General features: G+C 41.4%; 1 protein-coding gene across 2 annotated transcripts in view; it reads left to right on the top strand.

The window, feature by feature from the left end:
• Positions 1-26,095, top strand: part of CFI (complement factor I) — a 54,131-nt gene extending 28,036 nt beyond the window's left edge. Inside the window, exons 7-14 of one of the 2 annotated variants that reach the window (XM_044301856.1) lie at positions 1,820-1,864; positions 5,587-5,631; positions 8,725-8,760; positions 11,202-11,305; positions 13,131-13,234; positions 15,056-15,339; positions 18,155-18,256; positions 25,769-26,095. In XM_044301856.1, the coding sequence (XP_044157791.1) occupies positions 1,820-1,864; positions 5,587-5,631; positions 8,725-8,760; positions 11,202-11,305; positions 13,131-13,234; positions 15,056-15,339; positions 18,155-18,256; positions 25,769-25,986 (938 nt within the window). In that variant the 3' untranslated portion in view covers positions 25,987-26,095. The remainder of the gene's footprint in view (positions 1-1,819; positions 1,865-5,586; positions 5,632-8,724; positions 8,761-11,201; positions 11,306-13,130; positions 13,235-15,055; positions 15,340-18,154; positions 18,257-25,768) is intronic. The other variant, XM_044301864.1, reaches the window with a different exon arrangement.
• Positions 26,096-26,493: the final 398 nt, after the last annotated feature.

Raw genomic sequence — 26,493 nt, 5'->3', positions numbered from 1 at the left:
TCATGGTCTTACCTTCTTGCTGTTCTCCTTCGTTTGACATGTGCTGGCGGCCATCTTGGTTTCTGGGTTTCTTGTAGCCTCCCACCCTGCGGCTTCTCCTTCCCACTGGGAGGAGCTGGATGCCTAGCTCATATATATAGGAGGTCTGTGGCTTCAGTTCCTTGCTTGGTCCTCCTGTGTGCACATGCTTCTAAGACTGCTGCTGCTTCTGGTTCCTGATCCTGGCCTCGTCTGACTACCCCGCTGGTTCCTGATCCTGGCTTCGTCTGACTACCCTTCTGGTTCCTGATCCTGGCTTCGTCTGACTACCCTTCTGGCTCCTGACCTCTGGCTTCGCAAGACCCTGCTCCGGTTTAGCCATCCGTTTGGACTTTTGCTTACAGCTTGATTTGCAATAAAGCCTTCTTATTTCCACGTATCTCTTGTTGTACGTCTGGTTCATGGTTCCTTGACAATGGCGGTCATTAGCATTTGGGCTATAAGGTGCACTGCCACTTTCCCCTCACTTTGGGGGAGGGGGGGAGTGCATAGTGCATAGTCAGAAAAATACTGTAAATCACAGGTTTTACTAAATGTTTTCCCATAAAACTATATATCAATCTGCTTAGCTCCTACTGCTCTATAACATGGTGCTTTCAGATTGCACAGAATTTTGTGGTGACAGGTCCTCTTTAAAGAGGACCTGTCACCACAAAATGCACATGACCGTATCCATTTTGTGGTCCACAAATCACGGATCTACAAAATAGAGATTCGGTCCGGAAAGGACATACGATGCAAAAAGTACCATGGACTTAATGAAAATAATGGGTCCAACTGTCAATGTGCGAATCAAAAAAACTAAGACAGTCGTGTGCATGGACCTAATTTCTAGGCAGATTGATCCATAGTTTGTGGAAAGATTCAGTAAAACTTGTAATTTATACATTAAACTCTCTTTTTTTAAACTTTAGAACACCCCTTGCCAAACTATTAGTGACTGACAGCTATGTATATCTCTCGGAAGTCAATATAATAAAGTCAGGGGAGAATGCTTAAAAGCCGTGGCGCAATTGGTAGCGATTGCCTGACAACACCTGAAGCCACCAGTTATCTAACGAAACATGTCACGTGGCAAGTTTTGAACAGTGATACCACACATGCCATATCGTCACCACGATTTCTGTGCCTACAGGCACAGCGGGAGTGCCATACATATCTACAGCAAGACAACAGTGTGTGTGTTTAGCAAGTTACAAACGTCCCCGCATTTGTATACATAGATACATAGGAAGTAATTGAGGTTTATGTCAGTTCTACGGCTGGTTATTATGAAATAGTAGTATCTTACACTTATCATGGTCAGTTTTGATTAATACAAACTTTCAAGCCATGACACCAAAAAGGTGTACTAGGAACTTGCCGAACTGCAATCAATGGAGTAGCTACAGGGAGTGCTGAGGTAGCAGTTGTCCCCAAGCCCTACTGCCGAGGAGGTACAGAGGCCCCTTGCCACATAAGAAGACACAAGTATTTTAAGCGGCCTATAGTAGATGAGGACCCTGTTAACAGACTTTGCACTGTGGCCTGAGCTCTACATTTCTATAGTCCTAAATAGTAAGGATCTTTACATACTAAATCACTTGCAATCCGTGGCTTCTGATATTACAAAAAATTACCTTGAAGAACATTTACATTTTAAGTTTAATTTCCTTTAAGAATAAGAAAGAAAAAAAACTCCACATTCTGATGTGATTATAATGAAAACATCTGCCATTAGACAGTTAACTATGCCTTTGAAGGTAAACTAATGTACATTTTTTGCCTTTAACTTTTTTAGAACGTACAGACGCAAGATCAGAAAAACCTGTATCTGGTGTTAATGGTAAGTATACATTTAGTTTACATGTCCAGTATATGTGTGTGTACTTACAGGTCCAGTGAGCGGGTCAACTACAGTCATGTGAAAAAATTAGGACACCCTTTGAAAGCATGTGGTTTTTTGTAACATTTTTAATAAAAGGTTATTTCATCTCCGTTTCAACAATACAGAGAGATTAAAGTAATCCAACTAAACAAAGAAAACTGAAGAAAAGTCTTTTCAAGATCTTCTGTAAATGTCATTCTACAAAAATGCCTATTCTAACTGAGGAAAAAGATAGGACACCCTCACATGTATTCCCTCTTAAATTGGCTCAGATCTCACACAGGTATATCACACCAGGTGCACATAATTAGTAGATCGTTACTCTGCATGTTGAATGAGGCTTGCCCTATTTAAACCTCAGACATTTAGTTTGGTGTGCTCCTGACTGTTGAAGTGAGAGTGAGCACCATGGTGAGAGCAAAAGAGCTGTCAGAGGACTTCAGAAAAAAGATTGTAGCAGCCTATGAGTCTGGGAAGGGATTTAAAAAGATCTCAAAAGATTTTGAAATCAGCCATTCCACTGTCCGGAAGATAGTCTACAAGTGGAGGGCTTTCAAAACAACTGCCAACATGCCCAGGACTGGTCGCCCCAGCAAGTTCACCCCAAGAGCAGACCGCAAGATGCTAAAAGAGGTCTCCAAAAACCCTAAAGTGTCATCTCGAGAACTACAGCAGGCTCTGGCTACTGTTGATGTAGAAGTACATGCCTCTACAATCAGAAAGAGACTGTACAAGTTTAACTTGCATGGGAGGTGTGCAAGGAGGAAACCTTTGCTTTCCAAGAGAAACATCGAGGCCAGACTGACATTTGCCAGAGATAAAGTTGACAAAGACCAGGACTTCTGGAATAATGTTCTTTGGACAGATGAGTCCAAAATTGAATTATTTGGACACAACAGCAGAGGACATGTTTGGCGTAAACCAAACACAGCATTCCAAGAAAAGAACCTCATACCAACTGTGAAGCATGGAGGTGGAAGTGTCATGGTTTGGGGCTGCTTTGCTGCAGCAGGACCTGGTCAGCTCACCATCATAGAATCCACGATGAATTCTACTGTGTATCAGAAGGTGCTTGAAGAACATGTGAGACCATCAGTTAGAAAATTAAAGCTGAAGCGGAACTGGACCATGCAACATGACAATGACCCAAAACATACTAGTAAATCAACCAAAGATTGGCTGAAAAAGAAGAAATGGAGAGTCCTGGAATGGCCAAGTCAAAGTCCAGATTTGAATCCCATTGAGATGCTGTGGGGTGACTTGAAAAGGGCTGTACGTGCAAGAAACCCCTCAAACATCTCACAGCTGAAAAAGTTCTGCATTGAGGAGTGGGGTAAAATTTCCTCAGACCGATGTCGAAGACTGGTAGATGGCTACAAGAACCGTCTCACTGCAGTTATTTCAGCCAAAGGAGGTAACACTCGCTATTAGGGGCAAGGGTGTCCTATCTTTTTCCTCAGTTAGAATAGGCATTTTTGTAGAATGACATTTACAGAAGATCTTGAAAAGACTTTTCTTCAGTTTTCTTTGTTTAGTCGGATTACTTTAATCTCTCTGTATTGTTGAAACGGAGATGAAATAACCTTTTATTAAAAATGTTACAAAAAACCACATGCTTTCAAAGGGTGTCCTAATTTTTTCACATGACTGTATATGTCACACGAGGCCCCAAAATTTATTAATATCATATATTTTACCCTAAATGCTTCTCTGTCCTAGAATACGATACTCTAGGATGCTTGTTAATCCCAAGAACAGTGCAGAAGCCCTTTCAGCTTTTTCTCTGCCCTGTAACATAGCTCAATTGAAATCTTTAAAGAATCCACAGTTTTACACCTCTGAGGATCAGTGGGGGTTATGGCATTTGGATTCCCACTGATCAACAAGTGACCCTAGCCATATGTCTTCATTTAGACAAGTGAACCAACAATGCAACAGCACTCTGCATATATGCCTATATTTTTCAGATGCACCAGACCATAAGACTCACACCTCTCTCTAATTGATTAGGAGGTTTGACACTGCTATACTACCTTGACTGCAAGCTATAAGACGCAGGTAGTTTTTGGCATAATTTTTTTTTCTTGCTAAAAACTGCATCTTATAGTTGTCAACATAGTCCAAAAATATGGTAAATTAATATGAGGTCTTGGCAGATATTTTTATCAAAATCATTTGTGTCCATCTACCACGAAAAGATGACCTCATATAAATAGGAACCTAATATAAAGTAGGCCTCAAATGAATTCAGTGAAAGTAGGGTCCAGCTATATATACAGTCCTGATCAAAAGTTTAAGACCACTTGAAAAATGGCAAAAAATCATATTTAGCATGGCTGGATCTTAACAAGGTTCCAAGTAGAGCTTCAACGTGCAACAAGAAGAAATGGGAGTGAGACAAAACATTTTTTGAGCATTCAATTTAATGAAAACAACGAATAAACTGAAACAGGCTGTTTTTCAGCTGATCAAAAGTTTAGGACCACACCTCCCAAAAAAAAACTAAACCCCCCCCCCCCCCCAAAACAGAAATCCAACTTCCAAACATGAACTCAGTAATGAGTAGCTCCGCCATTATTGTTGATCACTTCAAAAATTCATTTCGGCATGCTTGATGCAAGCGTTTCCATGAGGTGAGTGGGAACATTTCTCCAAGTGGTAAAGCCGGCCGCACAAAGGCCATCTACTGTCTGGAACTGTTGTCCATTTTTGTAAACTTCCTTTGCCATCCATCCCCAGAGGTTCTCATTTGGATTTAGATCAGGGGAACATGCAGGATGGGCCAAAAGAGTGATGTTATTCTCCTGGAAGAAGTCCCTTGTGTCCTGTAGCGTTGTCCTGTCGAAAAACCCAGTCGTTACCACACAGACAAGGGCCCTCAGTCATGAGGAATGCTCTCTGCAACATCTGGACATAACCAGTGGCCGTTTGACGCCCCTGCACTTCCCGAAGCTCCATTGTTCCACTGAAGGAAAAAGCACGCCAGACCATTATGGCGCCCCCTCCACTGTGGCGCGTAGAAAACATCTCAGGTGGGATCTGCTTGTCATGCCAGTAACGTTGGAAACCATCAGGACTGTCATGGTTTGAATCTCTCTGTGACAATGGCCACACCCATCTGCCTCCCAGCCAAGCTCTTGAACTAATCCCTGCTTACCTCATTTGCATAGCCAATCAGAGGGAGTTTTACAATTTACCAATTGAAAGAGGTGTTCCAACTGTCAATATAAATATATGTGATGCATTCATTAAATAATTTTGTCAGTTTGAACTCACATACAGCCTGACTGGTAGCTACAGGGAGTGCTGAGGTAGCAGTTGTCCCCAAGCCCTACTGCCGAGGAGGTACAGAGGCCCCTTGACACATAAGAAGACACAAGTATTTTAAGTGGCCTATGGTAGATGAGGACCCTGTTAACAGACTTTGCACTGTGGCCTGAGCTCTACATTTCTATAGTCCTAAATAGTAAGGATCTTTACATACTAAATCACTTGCAATCAGTGGCTTCTGATAATACAAAAAAATTACCTTAAACATTTAAATTTTGAGTTTAATTTCCTTAAAGAGAAAACAAACTTCCACATTCTGATGTGATTATAATGAAAACATCTGCCATCAGACAGTTAACTATGCCTTTGAAGGTAAACTAATGTACATTTTTTGCCTTTAACTTTTTTAGAACGTACAGAAGCAAGATCAGAAAATCCTGTATCTGGTGTTAATGGTAAGTATACATTTAGTTTACATGTCCAGTATATGTGTGTGTACTTACAGGTCCAGTGAGCGGGTCAACTATATGTCACAGGAGGCCCCAAGCTTCATTAAATACACAGGTGGCAGGTTTTTTTTTGGCAGTTTTTTTATTTTCTTGCTAAAAACTGCATCTTATAGTCCAAAAATATGGTAAATTAATATGAGATCTTGGCAGATATTTTTACCAAAATCATTTGTGTCCATTTACCACGAAAATATGACCTCATATAAATAGGAACCTAATATAAAGTAGGCCTCAAATAAATTCAGTGAGAGTAGGGTCCAGCTATATATAAACAACCTTGAAAAGATAGGTGGCTAGGGTGCAAGAGCAAAACTGAGGCAACCACACCACCATACATACAGTCAAAAGCAAAAACAAGTGACCAGCCATATGCAATCACTTGCATCCCCATTTCAATAGAATGGACACGACCCAATAGTTCCTTGGGGAATCTGCAACAAATTAGTGATATTTGACATGCCCTAAAATACATGTGGATTTTTACCATGGCACTGCTTTGTAAATCCTACTAAACTACACTCGTTGACAAAAAATTATAAGGCACCAAGAAGGAATTGCTGTAATTGAGCAGGCCTGTAGGGGAAGGCAATGGCAAATAGGGGGTGTTGTAGTACTTAAAGGGAACCTGTCACTGGGATTATGTGTATAGAGCCGAGGACATGGGCTGCTAGATGGCCACTAGCACATCCATAATACCCAGTCCCCATAGCTCTGTGTGCTTTTATTGTGTAAAAAAACGATTTGATACATATGCAAATTAACCTGAGATGAGTCCTGTACGTGAGATGAGTCAGGGACAGGACTCATCTCAGGGTAATTTGCATATGTATCAAATCGTTTTTTTTTACACAATAAAAGCACACAGAGCTATGGGGACTGGGTATTGCAGATGTGCTAGTGGCCATCTAGCAGCCCATGTCCTTGGCTCTATACCCAAAATCCAGGTGACAGGTTCCCTTTAATGGTGGCTAACCCCTGTTCCAGTGCTCCCCCAGGCCACGCACGCAAGGAATGGAGAGGGGCATAACCCTATGTTCACAGAGCAAGAGGACCCATTTAGGGTCTGGAGAACAATAACCAGATGATGGTACACGTAAAATAAAGTCTCTCTTTTAATGGATAGATGATGGGTGTCACAGTGCAAATACAAGTAGTAGGCACCGTTGCCAAGTATTTCACAAGGCAGATGTCTCCTAAATGGCTTTTTATAGGGAATAACAATTATGATAGTCCCTCTAAGTCTCTCTCTAGGTATACAATGTAATCTTCCTAAATGATTAAAGGTGTACAACTCCTTGCTCTATATGTCTGCAGTTCCTAGATTGGGTGCAGCTTTGATCAGATAGCCAGTCCATCTTAGCAGCATGGCAGTTGTCGGAAGTAATTAACCCTAACCACGTGCAGTAAAGTCCAAAGATGCAAGCGTGTTACCTTTACTGTTTATAACATTCAGACACTGTCCCTTTATGGTCCTCAACCTTCTGCAAATATTCAATGCTTCTTTCCTTCAGAGCTTAATTCTTATCAAGGTTGCTTTTCTGGCAGCTTTAAATCACACAGGAATGGTGTTTTCCTGGATCCACATAGAGGATTCTCTTCTGAGCTGCTTGTAAGCAGCATACACTAGGCACATCCTCTCACTTGCTAGTTCACCAGAACATTTACTAACCTCTACAGGTGGTCTTTCTGGGCCTTTTCAAGGCGTGTGTAGGTGAGTTCATGTAACAGCTGCTCCCAAAACATCCTAAGAGCTAGGTAAGAAAGGCTTAGGCTACTTTCACACTTGCGTTCAGAGCGGATCCGTCTGGGGTCTGCCCAGATGGATCTGCTCATATAATGCAGACGATGGGATCCGTTCAGAACGGATCCGTCTGCATTATATTGTAGAAAAAATTCTAAGTGTGAAAGTAGCTTCAGACGGATCCGTCCAGACTTTACATTGAAAGTCAATGGGGGACGGATCCGTTTGAAAATTGAGCCATATTGTGTCGGATCCGTCCCCATTGACTTACATTGTAAGTCTGGACGGATCCGTTCAGGTGTCCGCCTGCTGAGCAGAGCGGAGGCCAAACGCTGCCAGACTGATGCATTCTGAGCGGATCCGCATCCACTCAGAATGCATTAGGGCTGGACGGATCCGTTCGGGCCGCTTGTGAGAGCCTTTAAACGGAACTCACAAGCAGAGCCCCGAACGCTAATGTGAAAGTAGCCTAAGATGGTAGACAGTGAGCTTATTTCAGTCCAATGTTGCTCACTCTTTCAAAGACTATGAACTAAGCAAAATGACTTTGAGTGTGTTGTAGAGATATGTCTAGCAGTCAACGATCAGTCACTACACTACCCATAAGTAGCTTCTGAGAGTGGCAAGGCACTGTGTCTAATCAAACCACACCTTACATCGTTTACATATCAGCATGAGACATATTTGCATGCCAAGTTTTGCAGCAATCTAAGATTTCTATCTGGCTGCGTTATGTTTTTCTCAGTTAGTGCCATTTGTCAATTAATGCCATAGACTTTAGGGCGAAGTTTACAAGCATCCCTACAAAGAGGAAAGCATTTTATCTTGCACCTAATTGCTATAACGTAACAATGTGAAAACTTTGGAGAAGATTATTCTTCTATAATATAATAAGCATAGTCTACACAGTAACAAAGTTTAAAGGGGTTATCCAAGATCTATAATGCCCCCTCATATGCCCAAGTCCCTCATTGAGGTTATACTTGCCTTGGTCCCTAGCATCCGCGTTGCTCCCGATGCTGGCACTGGCACCACTGCATCTCCCCGTCACGCGGATGAAAACATGCCATTGGCTGCTCCCCCATTGCAGGATGTTTTCATCCGCGCGACGGGGAGATGCAGTAGCGGCATCAGAAGTGAAGTGGGTGTCGGGGAGCCATGTAAAGTATAACCTCTGTGAGGGGTCCGGGCATATGGGGGGCATTATAGATCTTGGATAACATCTTTAAGGACCAATAGTAAACCACCATTTTCTAATGATCTTCTAATAAGCTAACCAATCTTTTTGTATTATACAGAGGGAAGCAATGCATTAAAGTATGACATTAATGCAGGTAAGTAAACATTGCAATTCACCACCATCTTAATATCAATTCAAAACTACTGTATGTGTATAATGACCTTCTGTCAATGGTGATGATCCAGCGGTTCTGAAACATTTTTCATCAGTCTGAAACCTTTTTGAACAATGTTAAAAACATATTTGGAAGGGTGATCATCATCATCAATCATTCCTCTTGTGGCAAAATATCGTTGCATGTAATATTATAACGTTGTATCATTATTGAGTAAATGTTTGACTGTCAGTCTGATCAGCGGGAAATTGTTCAATTTAAATCTAGTTGATAATGGATACTTTTAAAGGGTTTGTTCCATCTGGACAACCCCTTTTCAAAATGAGAATCCGCTGGTGATCAGCTCTTAACGCCTTGAAATGGGGACATGGGCACTCTGAGTGGACACACATCTGAAGAAACCTCATTTAACATGGTAACTATTCAAATGAGTGGGCGACCATGTAACATTGGAGCTGCTCTTTGAGTAATATAGGGAGCTCCTAACTAATAAGGCTACTTTTACACTGGCGTTTTGGGCAGATCCGTCATGGATCTGCACAGACTGATCCGTTCAGATAATACAGCCGTCTGCATCCGTTATGAACGGATCCGTTTGTATTATCTATAACATAGCCAAGATGGATCCATCTTGAACACCATTGAAAGTCAATGGGGGACGGATCCATTTTATATTGTGCCAGATTGTGTCAGAGAAAACTGATCCGTCCCCATTGACTTACATTGTGTGTCAGGACGGATACGTTTGGCTCAGTTTCGTCAGGCAGACGGCAAAACGCTACAAGCAGGGTTTCGGTGTCCGCCTCCAGAGCGGAATGGAGAAGGAACGGAGGCAAACTGATGCATTCTGAGCGGATCCTTTTCCATTCAGAATGCATTAGGGCAAAACTAATCCGTTTTGGACCGCTTGTGAGAGCCCTGAACGGATCTCACAAACGGAAAGCCAAAACGTGAGTGTGAAAGTAGCCTTAGGTATATGGACAAGACTTGGTAAATTGAAGATATCATACAGCACAACATGCTTTGCTGTAAAACTGAGGGGTATTTTTAATTCCAGTTGCATTTAATAGGTTATCTGGGAATTTTATATTGATGGCCTATCCTGTAGTCCAGGGATCAGCAACCTTCGACACTCCAGCTGTTGTGAGACTACAATTCCCAGCATTCTCCATTCATTTGTATGTGAGTTCTTAGAAGAGCAGAGCAAGTATGCATGTGGGGAGTTGTAGTTTCACAACAGCTGGAGTGCCAGAGGTTGCTGACCCCTGCTGTAGTCTGCATTAAAGGTCCAGCTGGGTTCTACCAATCGGGGATGTGTCCCTCCACAATCAGACACTGGCAGCACTGATCAGATGGTGGGAGGTTCGGAAGATATAGCTGTCAGCCGAACGAGCATATGGCCAGCTTAAAGGGAATGTGTAATCAGAAAATGGCCTATTGTTTAAATAATGTTTTAGGTTAAATATTTCCATGTCAATATCTATATTGAAAAAAATACATAAAATCCAGAGGTTTTCACACTGGCCACTAAGCCTAATAGGCACCAGTTCTTGGTCTGTACAGATCAATTCATTGTATTTATCTGCTTATCATCACAGATTGGATTAGAATGACTGATATCACCTATAGGTACAGAGAACACAGGATCCACTATTTACAATAGGCGATTGTCAAAGCTTGCAATGTAGTTATTCAGTGGCTCACCAATTAGGTATTGGTATAGGTACTTGTACCTAGTTCTTTGTATATTCAGCTTGAATTGATCTTCATATGTACTCAGCTCGCACATAGTATACCATCTAATTGTGACTATACAGCAGACCTTATATAATCATACTTGGTTTATATCCCTTTTTTATCACTAATAAATACCATTTTATCATAACCAAGATACTCATCATTCCAAGTTTATACCATATGTAAGTGTGCCATCACATCTTTATACATTGGATTGTCAAAGCTTATCTACTTCTTCTTGTAAAATGACCTCTGCACAGGTAACAGACCATGCCCATAAAACTCTCCTATAGAAGTCAATGAGGTCCCCTGATATCCTCTGTGTCTATGGCCCATGGGGCTGCTGTAACGCAAATCTCTAAATGCTGTTAAGAACAGCTCAGGCAAGATGGCCGCCCCCATAAACATGATCAAAACTTAGAATAAGAAAATTTGCAATGAGAAAATGAAAACAGATTAGAAAGAAAGGATATGTGTCGCTATCTGGTTTAAACTACCAGAAAATGTTTCTCCGTGATACATTCCCTTTAAGATTAGTGTACTGCATGCCTGAGCACTAACTAAATGTTATGTGGACATAAAACAACTCCATAGCATATCATCCAGAGATTTCAAGAATGCAATGGATGTTCCAGTTTTCTTCATTTGATTCCTTATCACATGTTTTCTTTGTATTCAAATAGAGAGAAGACTTATAAAGGAAAGCATTCCAAGCCTCTCCTGTGGAGTTGCTAAACAAGAGCACACGAGAGTGAAGAGAATTGTTGGAGGACAAAAAGCAGAAAAGGTAGAACTGCCTTATATTACACTGCATAGCACTCAAACATTTACAGTGTGATTGATCTTTAAAGGGTTTGTTCACCCCTGGCGACTTGTTCTTCAGACAACCCAGCGTGACCGGACTTGGGGTTCCGGCTCAATCACTGCTCTACTGACTCTGCAAGTCCCGGAAAGCAGCACATCAACATCTGTTTCAATGCAGATCATGTGACCTCTGCAAACAATGACTAGTCACAGTGGTAATGTGACACCCATGCGGCACCTCACTGGCATTTCACCGCTGTGCTCAGTCACTGGCTTCAGCAGTCATATGTTGACGCAGGGAGTGCTTGGATCTGCAGAACCGGTGGGGCAGCAGTGGAGCCAGAACCTAGCGACGGGGATAAGGTAAGTATGATTACTACTGCAGCTTCTGCCTCACCTTGGTGGAACCTGGATCTCCTGCTGCTCTGAGATGACTGCCTGTCATTCAATCCACAGTGATCTAGTGAGATGGTGACATTCTCAGAAGAACATACAGCTGGACCCGCCTGATATTCTCACCACTTATTGGTTAGAGACAGGGCGGCTATGATTCACAACCCTTTGACATTGGTGCAAATGTCAGTTTCTTCATACTAATTAGCACATCAGGCATGGAACTTACCTGTGCTGGGGAATGGGTGACCTAGAGAAGAAAAGTACAATCAGTGTGCAACAAACACTGAAAGTAGAGGGAAAATGTATTAGTGTAGGTTAGATTCACGCAAGTGTCATGGCTTCTTTGTCCATAGCATCCAGAGGGTGAGTGACTGACCCTACTGACTTAAATGGGTTCTGGCACTTACTATGAAAGTGAAAGTGCTGCAGATTGTGTGATTCTTACTGTCAAAAAAGTCAGAATCACTGACATGACAGAGACTAAGGCCAGCAGATTATCTGACCAATCATTAGTCAGATGGCTGATTACGCACACAGATCTTTTGTTATACACACACCAACTATTGGTCTGATTGGATAGGTATTTTGGTGTAATACAGCCCTATGCTTGCACATTATAGTAAGATGCACGGCCTCTCTGGTGGCTGGGACCATGAGAGTGTGCATAGTCCTGCACTTTTTCCTATAATGTGCAAGCACGACCACCACTGCTGGATTACACGGTGGTCATAAGCGTGGAAATGACCAGTGAATAATGTGATGGGAAAATAGAGCTGTTGGTATGGAATCAAACTGTATACAGTATGTGTTAATGTAATGATGATAATATTAGAGCAAAAGGATACATTTATTGAGGAAAACTGTACACGGGACCAGAAAGTAATGGTGCTTTATTTTTCGTGTTCCAGTGCAGGTAATACACAGGAGGCAGACACATAGAGATCAGCCATTGACTGTCTTGTGTCCTGTGACACTTTCTGCAGGCTGATCTCCATTTTGTCCCCCTTGTATTACCTGCAGTGAAGCACTAAAACTAAGGATTTCTGCTGCTGTTAATAGTGAGTCCCCTGGACTTCTCTTAATTTTAAAGGTAATTATTGTGTGTGTGTATAAATGTTCTGTTGAGTATGAAGCCTGTTATTAAAAATTTGAATCCCACCCCTGTGAAAAACCCTTGCTGTGTATGGGTGAGCATTATCCAGTTGGAAGTCCTGCCATGACATTGACATTTCTCATCTGAGTGCGTTATTATTATTTTTTTCAATGAGTGTATGTAAAGTGAAAATAAGCTTTTGATCAGTTTGTTACTAACTTGATTTTAGTTCCATAAAACAGTTACTTAGAACCTTTACCTGGCATGTGTAATACTTCTTCAATGAGTCAATCATCACTGATTTTCTTTTTCATTTTAGAATCAGTTTCCATGGCAAGTGGCCATAAAAGATGGCAGCAAAGTTAACTGCGGAGGAATTTATATAGGTGGCTGCTTTGTATTGACAGCTGCTCACTGTGTCAGGTACAGGGTTTTCCAAAAAACACCTACAATTATATATCCAACATTCTGTTCCTGTTCATTTTATAATTGTCTGGATAATTAATCTGGAGCACTGTACGTGTACGGGGAGGGTTTAAAGCTCCAGCTCCTGCAATCTGGCAGGAGCAAGTTGGGTCCCCAGCATTCAGAGACAGCTAGGTACTTTAAGGAGAAGACAGAAGCTGTTTATTAGAGGCGATAAATTGTACAAAAGTAAAACACAAAAATGAAACACAACAAAAAATAATAATCTGTTAAAAAAAATGTATAAATAAAGTATCCAGGGTGTGACATAAACTGCAAAATAACATTAAATAAAAAAGTCAGTGCAGTTAGGGCAATTCCGGCAGGTGTCGCTGTCAATAGCAACCATGGCATCTTAATGGTTGGCAAAAGTAGGAGGCTCTCTCTGTCTAGCCATTGGCATTTCGCTATGTAACCATGGGGTGCCGATGGCTGCTATGGTCTCTGGGTCTGCCAGCCACTGTAGCCAATTAGACCCTGCCTGCTTTCTGAAAATTAAAACCTTTTAGCTAAAACTACATATTATTAGAAACGTAGAAATGTAGTTTTTAATTTTAATAAATTCTATAAAAAAAATTGTTGGGTTCAAAATGGTCACTACACTCCTAGGTGAGTTTCTTCTGCAGTGTAGTTTACAAAATGTGGTATTTTGGAGGTGTTTCTTATGTTTTCTGACCTCAAGACCTCTTAAAACCTGAAATGGTGCCTGAAAGTCCCCAAATGGAGTCCCCAAATAGGTGCACCTTCATTTCTGAGACCAATAATGGAGTTACATTTCTAAAATATAAATGCAGAATCAGCATAATAAATGTCTAGTCGTATGTCTCTTTCAACACCTGCTGTGTTAAAAATGGATTAAAATCAAAATCTAAAATGCAATGTTTAAATTTCACCTTCATTTTGTATTAATTCCTGTGAAACACCTAAAGTATTAAAGTTCCTAAATGTCTTTTGAGAGGTGCATATTTTAAAATTAGGTAATTTATCGAGGGTTTTTGTGATATGGCCCCCTCAAAGCCACATAAGTAAACTGAAATTGGTCCATAAAATTGGGTTTGGGAAATTTTCTTGAAAACTTGAGAAATTGTTGCTAAACTTATAAGAAAATAAAAAAAAATTGGTATGACAATGGATGCCCATGGAAAGTGGACATACGTTTAATGTTAAATTTTTTACTATTTTGGGAGGTATGGCTATCGTTCTTAAAAGCAGAGAAACTCAAATTTTTTAAATTGCTAATTTTCTTTAAACATTTCAGAACTTTTCGATATCTTTTATTAATATATACCGACCAAACTTTATACCACACATAAAGTATCATTTTGTCAAGAAAATAAAAATATCTCACAATCCTGTGTGTACATAAAAGCATTCCAAAGTTATTACCACATAAAGTGATATACAGTATGTCAGATTGAATAAATGGGGCTCTGGCATTTGTTCAAAATAGCTTCTACAGAAGGGGTTAAGGAGTTAAATAATACATTTGTGGTTAACTGTAGCCACTAGGTATAATGTAATACAATAGATTAGACACATCACGTATTCTGTGGATATTTGATAAATTGTCATTTGTGAGATAACCCATTAACGTAAAATAGCAACAAATTTTTTTTTTTAAGATTGCACTCAAGAGAATAATTCAGTGACCTATATATCCACATATTTACAGTATTTTTTTTTATTTTAGGTGAAAATGCTCTTTAAATGTGTTTTTTTTATAGATATATAGTTGTTTGGCAGGAATTCTCCTTTTAAGCTGATATTTCATATTTACAGGTCAGACCAGGCCCATAAATACCGTATTATTGTTGAGCTCCTGGATCGCCTGGCTTATGACAAAGACATTGATTCCTTCCCAGTGAAAAGTGTAAAAGTCCATGAACTCTATAACCCTAACACATATGAAAATGATATTGCTCTGCTTGAAGTGGTAAATATATACAATGAACCAGCATGCATGCAAGTTGACAATAATCTTCTAGCTGCTTGTGTACCTTGGTCACCTTATCAGTTCAAGGAAGGGGACATTTGTACAGTCTCTGGATGGGGACGTTCAGAAGGTAAATACATACAATTAATGGTCAAATGAGTTTCTTGTTTGTATTATTTTTGTAATTTTGCATTACTGCATGTTAATGGTGAAGTTGTCATACTGCTCACATTAGGCTAAGGGCTCGTTCACACGAATGTTTTTTTTTGCGTTCCGTATACAGGCTCATTCATTTCAATGGTTCCGCAAAAAAAACGGAATATACTTTCCGTATGCATTCCGTATTTCCATTCCGTTGAAAGATAGAACATGTCCTATTAATGCCCGCAAATCACGTTCCGTGGGTCCATTCAAGTCAATAGGTCCGCAAAAAAAGGGAACACATATGGAATGTACTCCGTATGTCTTCCGTATCCATTTCGTTTTTTGCGGAACCATCTATTGAAAATTTTATGCCCAGCCCAATTTTTTCTATGTAATTACTGTATACTGTATATGCCATATGGAAAAACGGAACGGAACAGGAAACACTACAGAAATAAAAACAAAAAAACGGATCCGGGAAAAACGGCCTGCAAAACACTGAAAAAGACATACGGTCGTGTGAATGAGCCCTAAGAATGCACAATACTTTTCCACTGCATTAAAAAAGAACTCTCACAAAAAATTGTATTCTCTAACTGTTAGAAAGGCACATGATGTAATCTGTAGTGAAGGTAATCTTCTTACCAGTGACTGTATTTCTGAGTTATCCCCTCCCTTCTGCATCTCAGCTTTGTCATGTGACCAGCACTGAGACTTTCCAAATAACACAGCATCCTATGTGTGGACAGGAAGTCAATTTCTCTATGTATTCCTATGGGAGCCTCAATGTCAGTCTCATGGGAATGAATAGAGAAGTAACTGACTCCCTGTCCTGTGTTAGTTGGAGATCAGAGAGTTGGTCACATGACACAGCTAAAAATTTGAAGGAAGGGAGGGGATAGCTCACAAATACAGTCACTGATGAGAAGATTACATTCACTACAGATTACATCATATACCTTTCTAGCAGGTCAGAGAATAAACATTTTTGCGGGAGTTCTTCTTTAAAGAGGATGTCTGCTTTTAATATTGATGACCTATCCTCAGGACAGGTCATCAATATCAGATCGGCAGGGGTCTGACACCCAGCACTCCCGCTGTTTCTATTGTGCAAAAGTAGTAAAACAAAAAAAATTGAAGTATCTCTTTAATCGCAACTAACCCACATGAAAATTGTATTGTATGGTGAATGTAAAAAAAAAAATCCAAATGCTGTATGTACCTCAATATGGTACCAGTAAAAACTACAGCTTGCCCCTTTCAAAAAAACTAAAACGAAACAAGCCATCACACAGCTTTTTAATGTGCAAATGTAGTAAAACAAAAAAGTCTATATAAATTTGGTATTGCCAATATATAATTGACTGCAGAATAGTTACCATGTCATTTATACCATAAAAAACTTAGTTGTTTCAATGTTACACTGCATGTTCCTGAAAACAATGCAATAAAAAAATACAACTGTTTACACAAAAAAATCAAGCTATCAAATGGCTATATCAAAGGGAAAATATGGTATTCTCTCAGAATTAAAGGGAGTGTTTCACCTATACTGACCATTATAGAACACTAACTCCATTATCAGCATTATAGTCCCCATATTGAAATGCTACTTACTGTTTAGCTGTCCGTCACTTATTTTCTTCAAAAAACACTTTTATTCAATATGCAAATTAGGTCTGAAGGTGCCCAGGGGCGGCGTTCACGCGGCCGGTGCCCAGGCCCCTCATCGCTATTCATATGAAACCTCTCCCCTTTCACCCCTCTGGCCCACCCTAGGTTCTTGAGAAATCCAGCGCCAGCGGCGTTCACAAAATTCGCCGCGCCTGCGCACTTCATTTCCCATTCCGGCACATGCGCATTAAACGCTCTTGTGCCTCTGCCCATAATGGGGAATGAAGTGCGCAGGCGTGGCGAAGATTGTGAACGGCGCTGCCGCTGGATTTCTCAAGAACCTAGGGCGGGCCAGAGGGATGAAAGGGGAGGGGTTTTATATGAATAGTGACGAGGGGCCTGGGCACCGGCTGCTTGAATGCCGCCCCTGGGCGCCTTCAGACCTAATTTGAATATTGAATAAAAGTGTTTTTTGAAGAAAATAAGCTAAACAGTAAGTAGCATTCCAATATGGGGACTATAATGCTGACAATGGTGTTAGTGTTCTATAATGGTCAGTATAGGTGAAAGACTCCCTTTAAATTAAAGGCCATGTACAACTTTGCGGGGCAATTTTTTTAAATTATCACATTGTACTCATTTTCAGGCTAAAATTTTTTTTTTCCAATTGGTCTGTATTAAAAATATAATGTCCTTTTTTTCTGTACAAAGCTGACATGCTTTAGTAGCACCCTTTGGATTTTCTGTCTATTCCGTCAGACCAGGAGCAGACGACTCCTTATCTCTGATCTATGATCTCCTAAACACTCATTATAGCTCAGTTCTTATCTCACTGATAAGAATGTGGCTTAAATAAGTGTTTATGACCTCTTAGTAGTTTAAAGATAAGAGTTATTACAGGCACAAAGTGAATGTGAAAGTGCCAGTCACACAATTAGAAAAACAGTTAACCCTTTGTGACAGAACAGCTTAATATTTTTAATAAAGGCCAACTGAAAAAAAAGATTTTTAGCCAAAAATGAGTAAAATGCAATAAAAAAAAATTTCCTCCGAAGGTGTACATAACCTTTAAATCAATGAGGGACCTTGTTGTATATGATCCTTGAAATGCAATTTTGCTGACCGGTTTTCATAAAATGCATTCAACAAGGAATGTAACATGTACCGTATTTATTTCGTCTCCCTAGGGTTGAGCAAAGTGTTTCATCTAAAGTGGGGCCATATTTCATTGATGAACAATTGTTCAACTGTTTACAAAGGACGCTTCTTTGATAAAATGGAGTGTGCAGGTAAGACTAAAATCTGCCATTGCTGTACTCTTTGAAGAAAAGAGAATGTTCAGACCCAAGCATTGTCCATCAGGATGACATAGGCAGAATAGGTAAAAAACTGGATTCAGCAAAAACGCTTCCGTTACTGATAATACAACCATCTGCATCTGTTATGAACGGATCCGGTTGTATTATCTTTAACATAGCCATGACGGATCCGTCATGATCTCCATTGAAAGTCAATAGGGGACGGATCCGTTTTCTTTGACACAATCTGACACAATAGAAAACGGATCCGTCCCCTATTGACTTGCATTGTGGGTCATGACGGATCCGTCTTGCTCTGCATCCCAGGACGGAAAGCAAACCGCAGTATGCTGCGGTTTGCTCTCCGGTCTGAGAACGGAACGGATAGCTTTTTGGAGCATTCCGTTCGGTTCAGTTACGTTTTGTCCCCATTGACAATGAATGGGGACAAAACGAAAGCATTTTTGTATGGTATTGAGACCCTATGACGAATCTATATTAACGCTACTGTGAAAGTAGCCTAAGTCTCTGCTGTCCTCTGCTTCCTGGTCCCAACTTGACATGCAGAAAATGCCTGGAGATGCCTGCTTTCCCAGTCACTGACTATAGGTCAACACTGCAGCCAGTAATTGGATGAGCGGGCATCTCCTGGCATCTCATGTGTGTCCAGCCAGGACCAGGAATTGGGAGCATCAAAATGGCAGTGGCCATGGATTGGCCCTTATATAACATTTTTTTATCCTGCCATACAACCCCTTTAAGACCAAAGAGTTATCTCCTGTATCAACATGCCCAGTAGCTCCTACCTCTTACCATTCAGGTCAGATTACCTATGCTACCACCTGTCCTTATCTTCAATACTAAAACCCCTCCCTGTTGTCTATAACCATGTCCCAGGCTAGCTTTATAATGGAAGAACACAGAGTGACAGGACTCTGTTCCTTAAATGATGTCCTTTTTAGAAGGACTGCAGTTTAAAAAGGTTATCCTGGTAAATATGCTCAGTATAGGTCATCATTATCCCATTGGTGGGGGTCCGAGTCCCGGGACCCCAACAGATCAGCTGATATGGGGAGCCACCACACTCACTGGAGCTGTGGTGAGTGCAGCTGACTCCCAGCAGTTATCCAGAGGATAGGTCATCAATATAATTTACCGCATAACCCCTTTAAGTGAATGCATAGCTGAGACTCAAAGTGCCTGCTGTTTAAAAAAAAAAAAAAAACTCACTATAGGATGGCGTATCACATGACATGCTGCTGTCATTAGATTAAAAATTGTCCTTTATAACTAATTATGACAAAGTCTATCTGATTGGTTAATTCATCGACCCATGTAAACCTAGGCTCAGATGCATTGTGTAGGCTCACTAGTTTCATCACAGGTATTGTCCCCCATTTACTTATCCTCGAGCGCCATGTTTTTATGGAGCTGTAGATTAAGTGCTGGGGGTGCTCCATGCTGTCCAAGAGTTGGTTCTGATGTCTAATAACAGCCGAGCTTCTGTAGCTGTGATCATAGGAACATTCATTCCTTCAATTTAAACCTTAGATTACATGATTGCAACATGATCAAAGGGGGCCTCCCCTCTTTATTTAGGCCACCAGATTTTACCAATGATGCACTCAGGCACTAGGGAATCCCTGTACAATCTCTCTGGGGACGAAGGATGAACCCTTGGCTGTCTGTACAATAAGTCTGAACTGTGCTGCCTAAACAACAGCCATTGTCATGGTGACATAGGGCATAACGTATTGGCAAACATGTAAAACCGTAATCCCTTAATAGGATTTACTTATTTCTAAAATATGTAATTAAAAAGTAGGATAAAAAAAGTAAAAAAAAAAAAATACAAATTTATCTGTAATAAATGAAAAACTAATTTAAAGGGCATCTGTCACGACCATGTTTATGGCCGTGACTCCTTGGGAGCCGCATACAGTTGCCCGCGGTTTGGGTTGTAGTGTCAACCGCAGCTGGAGGCATAATGCTGTTTGCCTCAAGTGCGGTTGCCGCGGACAACAGGTATGTGTGCGGTTCCCTTGGAGTTGTGTGCGTGTATGTATGCACTTTTGTATGTCTTGTGTGCACTCTGTTTTATGTGTGGTGTGCACTGACATCTTCCCTTCACTGTGGTTGCCCGTGGCAACGTTTGGTTGTATGTGTACATGTGGTGGCAGTGTCCCGGCTGACTCCCAGGACATGGTTGCCACCCATGTCGTTGCCTGCGGCAACAGCCACTGTGTGTTCTCGAGTTGGACACTTTCTCTTTAAGTTTGTGTTTCCCTTCCCTGGTGCTGGAAGGGTTAACTCCCTTCCCAGTGTGTGTGTGAGTCACTGGGTGTGTCTGACTGTTGGGTGTGGCTTCTTGGCCTATAAGGCCTCAGTGTTTAGCACATGTCTGAAGGTTGCTTCAGCCATGCTTAGCTGGAGCAGCCTCCTGTGTTTTCAATCTGCCAGTGGGGGCCACCCTTGTGGTCATAAAGATTTATGTCACATAAAGTTTATGTCATGTTTATGTGTGATGTCTATGTGATGTTCAGTTGGGATTTTCCTTTTGTTTGGTGCAGCTTATGGATCTGGATTCCTGTGTGTGGATATGTGTTTGCCAGCACAGGGATCCAGTCAGCAAGGCTGTGGCAGGTAGGTGGAACTCTTCAGTTCACCTGCCATATCCGTAAGACTGTTAGTGTTCCCCTTTTCCCTGCAGCTTGGCCAGTGAGACCCCTGTTCCTCCGTGTCCAGAAGGAACAGGCCGTCTTACCCTGACTCCTAGTCCAGGGACCGGTCGGAGGGTGAGTTAGGGATCCGAGGTTCCTGAGCATGGGTCCTCCTACCTTAAAGGTCGGCCCATGCAGCTAGGAGTTAGGGTCAGATTAGGGATGCGATTAGGATGTGACCTGCTCCCTAATTCTGTCGTCCTGGCCGAGCAGGGGTTAACATCATCTGGCATCACACGGCTGAGGATTTTCCCCTCCTCAGCCGTGACAGCATCTGTCAGCAGATTTGTACCTATGAAACTGGCAGACCTGCTACATGTGCACTTGGCAGCTGAAGACATCTGTGTTGGTCCCATGTTCAGTGCTGAGAACAATGATGTTTTAATATATGCAAATGAGCCTCTAGGAGCAACTGGGCGTTGCTGTTATACCTAGAGGCTCTGCTGTCTCTGTAACTATCGAGCCCTCTGCACTGATTGACAGGACCAAGTGTGATGATGTTGACACTGTCTGGCCCTGTCAGTAAAAAGTGCAGAAAGTGCAGCAGTTGCAGAGAGGGCTGAGCCTCTAGGTGTAACGGCAACACCCCAATTGCTCCTAGAGGCTCATTTGCATATATTAAAACATAATTTTTCCCAGCAATGCAGTCACATATGAACATGAGACCAACACAGATGCCTTCAGCTGCCAAGTGAACATGTAACAGGTCAGCCAGTTTCATAGGTACAAATCTGCTGACAGATGCCCCTGAAGGAAATGTCTGTGCTTTGACAAAAAATTGGGAATAGCCGGGCATTGTGTGTAAGTGAAAAAAAAAAAACACTCACCGGTTCTACTTATCACTGTTCTTGCAGCATGTCTCTATCCCCTTCTCTTTCAGTTCCCACCAAGCTGGAAATGTGACATGCTGATTCGTGACCGCTGAGGCCAGAGATTGGCCATCAGTGAGGACCTCCAGAGAGTCGGCACATCACACTTCTGGCCTGGCAGGGACATAGAAATGCCACAGGAACTAATACTAGCAGAGAAGGTGAGTTTACTTACACATCATGCCCAGTCATCACAATTTTTTAAGGGCCTGGACAACGCACTTAACAGGTTTTTAGTGTGGAATGTGAATGGTATATTTAAATAAACAGTGACAAGATATCTTTTTTTGTCTGGATACATACTGCAAAAAAAAGTATATAAATTTCACAGTGAAGTGTATATACTTCTAAGCAGCACTAAAAATAAAATACAATTTCTTACATATAAAACAAGGTTTCAATCAGTGAAACCTATAAGAAAAAAGCTGCTCGTTTCCAGGGGTTACAGCCACTGCTGCAGTCCAGCAGTGGTGGCTGTGCTTGCACACTATAGGAAAAACACTGCCTCTCTGGTGGCCAGGACCGTGTGAGCGTGCATAGCAGTGGCATGCCTAAGGTGTTTAGCACCCGGGGCGGGTCCTTTGTCTGGCACCCCCCCCACCCAATACTTTAAAAAATTGTGCCACCTAACAGTAGCATTGCCCTCATTGTACAACCTTCACAGTACTTATGTCCAGATATGTGCCCCCTAATAATATCCACATTGTGCCCCCTCACGGCAGTTATGCCCATATTGTACACGTCACGATAGTTAAGCCCACACTATGCCCCCTCACAGTATTTATGCCCTTATTGTACAACCTTCACAGAAGTTATGCCCACATTGTGCCCCTTTAAAGTACTTATTCCTTCATTGTGCCCCCTTCACAGTAGTTATGCCTTATCTGTGCCCTTTTCACAGTGGCAATGCTGTTTGTCCTGCTTCACAGTAGTTATGCCCTCTCTGTACCCCTTCAGAGTAGTAATGCCCTCTGTGTCCCCTTCACAGTAGTAATGCACTCTGTGCCCCTTCACAGTAGTATTGCCCTCTGTGTCTCTGTGAAGATATGTGTACAAATAATTATTTTCACCCACTGATCTGCTGTGTATAACCTCCTCCCCCTCCCTACTGCTATATCTAACATCTGAAAGAAGAGAGTGGAAAGTAGAGAGAGACACCAGAAACAGGAGCAGTGCTCTGGTCGACTTGTCAGATTCAGCAGCACCGCAGCTAGGTGAAGGAATTACACACACTTACCAAGCAAATGAACAATACAATAAATGTCATTGCAAAGGTGTCCACAGCCATTAAAGGGAACCTGTCATGTGGATATTTGATTATAATCTAACTAATTATATACAATCATTAACTACTAAAATGTACCTTAGATGTATTCACTTACTGGTGTGACAGATGGTTACCTCATAATATACACACAAAGATTCTGCATGCTAATGAGCTGATTTGAGTCCAGCGTGATGTCATTGAGTCCAGCGTATATTTAATTCAGAGCTATAGCCACCCCCCTGCCCACCTGCTGCTGATTCATATGGAAAAAACTGTCAATCAGCAGCAGGTGGGCGGGGAGAGTCAGGAGCTCATGAATATTCAGGACTCATCATTATCAGCTGGAGCTTTTCAATACAACATGTTGGCAGATTGACTGAGGCAATTAAAGAAAGTGACCCAGCATTTTGCTAAGAGAATCAGTCACTTATTTATGTTGCCCTTAGTTAGGAAACCATAAAACTGGTGACAGGTTCCCTTTAAGGCACAAACAGGTTTGGTCAATAAGGGGTTATAAGGCACATATCCCTTAATAAATTTGGCACATTTGTACCTGTTGGATGTCAGGAAATAAGGTCAACACATGTGAAAATGTAGGACTTGCATCAAAATTTGCCGTTTCCTCTTATTCTACTTAATAAATCTGGCCAAATGTCTCCTCTAAAAACCCCACTAACCTTTGTCATCAATTTCCAAATTTGTAAATCATTGAGAAAACGAACACATTTTAGTGTTAAAAGTGTTGCACATCATCACTACAGTGAATAGTGAGAATGCCAACACCAGGTTGTGAGTAAAAGTTTACATTAAAGGGGTATTCCAGTTAAAATAAGTTATCCGCTATCCACTTGATGGGGATTACTATTAGATTTGTGGGGGTTTGACCACGAGGGCCAATGTTTACTGTTTGAATGAAGCAATGGTTCAGTATGTGCAACATTCAAAGTCAATGGGACTGTTGGAAACAGCCAAGAGTTGTGCACAGATAAGGGATCACTTGTTCTAAACCAGAATACCTCTTTAATGTTTACATTTTAATGGTGAACGTATTAACAAATAAGGCTACTTTCACACAACGGTTTTTAATTTCCGTTTTTCTGTTCCGTTCAAAGATAGAACATGTCCTATTATTGCCCGCAAATCACGTTCCGTGGCTCCGTTCAAGTCAATGAGTCCGCAAAGAAAACAGAACACATACGGAAATGCATCCGTATCCGTTCCGTTTTTGCGGAACCGTCTATTGAAAATTTTATGCCCAGCCCAAATTTTTCTATGTAATTACTGTATACTGTATATGCCATACGGAAAAACGGAACAGAAATACAGAAACACAACGTAAACCGGAACACTGAAAAAGCCATACGGTCGTGTGAAAGAGGCTTAAGGCTACTTTCACACTAGTATTGAGATCCATCATAGGGGCTCAATACCGGTAAAAAAAGGTTCAGTTTTGTCCCCATTCATTGTCAATGGGGACAAAAGTGAACAGAAGAGAACGGAATGCTCCAAAATGCATTCCGTTCCGTTTAGCTGCGTTCCCATACCGGAGAGCAAACCGCAGCATGTTGTAGTTTGCTTTCCGATCTGACACAATCTGACACAATCTGACACAATAGAAAACGGATCCGTCCCCCACTGACTTTCAACGGAGTTCATGATGGATCCGTCTTGGCTATGTTAAAGATAATACAATTGGATCCGTTCAGACCGAATGCAGATGGTTGCATTATCAGTAACGGAATTTTTTTTGATAAACCCTGCCGGATCCAGTAAAAACGCCAGTGTGAAAGTAGCCTTAAAACTAGACACACATTTTACCCACATTATAGCCCACATAGGAAAATATCCAGATCTACTACAGATGTATAGTTCTGAGTGGCTGCCACAGTAAAAGGTGGAATAACTAACTAAATACAATAGGAAAATAATCAATAAAATGATGGTTTTGTGGTGGCCTTTCCTAACCTTTACCCCAACCTTTCTACACATTGCTCTTGTTGTGCAGTAGGTGTACTGCTCAGTTTTTAGAATTGTGATTCATTCTTTATAATCCTGATTTTCATCCAATACAAATTAAACATTTTTCCGAGACTTTAATACTGATCGTGGGGGTGTGACACCTGGGACCACCGCTGATCTGCTGTTTGAGAAGATAGCAGCACTTGCTGTTAGCGACACGTCCTTCTCTACCTTTGTCTAGGCCAAATGAAGTCACATTCATCAGTCACGTGGCCCAGGCAGAGCTCAGCCCTATTGAAGTGAATGGCCACTATACAATGTACTGCACTGATCTTGGTAAGCATGGAGAGGACCAACGATGCCTTCTCAGACACCTGATCGGCGTTGGTCCCGAGCGTAGGACCTCCGTGTGCCAGTATTGAAGTCTTGGAAAACCCCTTTCAGCTCACTTTTAGTGACCCAATAAACCACAAATTATCTAAAGTTGCGATGATCTAATGTCTCACACTTCCAACACTCATATAACGAATCATTCCTTATGCTGTAAAGATAATCTGGGCAACTTTTCACTGATTTAGGGTTTATAAAATCTTGAATCCACATAAAAAAACACAACATTGAAATGACCATGTCAACCAAAGAAAATCAAGCCTAATAATTTACGGTTGTTATTGTTTTACTGTTTTAGGAACGTATGATGGATCAATAGATTCCTGCAAAGGCGACTCAGGAGGACCTCTGATATGCCGTGATGCTGAGAATGTGGCATATGTATGGGGAATCGTAAGCTGGGGAGAGAACTGTGGTTTGCCTGGTTACCCTGGAGTATACACAAAGGTCGCTCACTACTTTGAGTGGATAAGTCGACAAGTGGGAAGACAGCTCATTGCAAAATATAATATTTGATAAATCTTACAAGTTCTTCCAGAAGTTAATGATGTCTTAATATGATTTACTTCCTCTTTATGTATATACACATGTGGGCAACAATAATAAAGGCATACTCCCTTTTGCAGTTTTCAGCAATGGTTCTATTCTTTTTGCAATTAAAATCACACACATTTGGTTAGGTCAACATACAGAGATTTTTGGAGCATAATTAGACATATAGGGGGTCATTTATTAAGACCGTCATTTTAGACGCCGGTCTTAATAAGCGCTGTGCTGGCGCTTGATGCACCTAAGTTATGTAGAGGTGCCGGCCTCCATCGCTGGTCTAAATCTACGCCAGCTCCCTTGTTGATGTAGATTTAGAACATTTTCTACACCTAAGGGTCCATTCACACGTCTGCATGAATGGGTTTGTGAAACGGGTGCGGACCCATTAATTTCAAAGGGGCTGCAAAAGATGCGGACAGCACACGTAGTTCCGTTCTGCGGCCCCGCAAAAAAGATAGAGCAAGTCCTATTCTT

This window comes from Bufo gargarizans, chromosome 1 (assembly GCF_014858855.1).
Source record: "Bufo gargarizans isolate SCDJY-AF-19 chromosome 1, ASM1485885v1, whole genome shotgun sequence".
Taxonomy (NCBI): Eukaryota; Metazoa; Chordata; class Amphibia; order Anura; family Bufonidae; genus Bufo; species Bufo gargarizans.
This window is presented reverse-complemented; position numbering and strand designations above follow the sequence as displayed.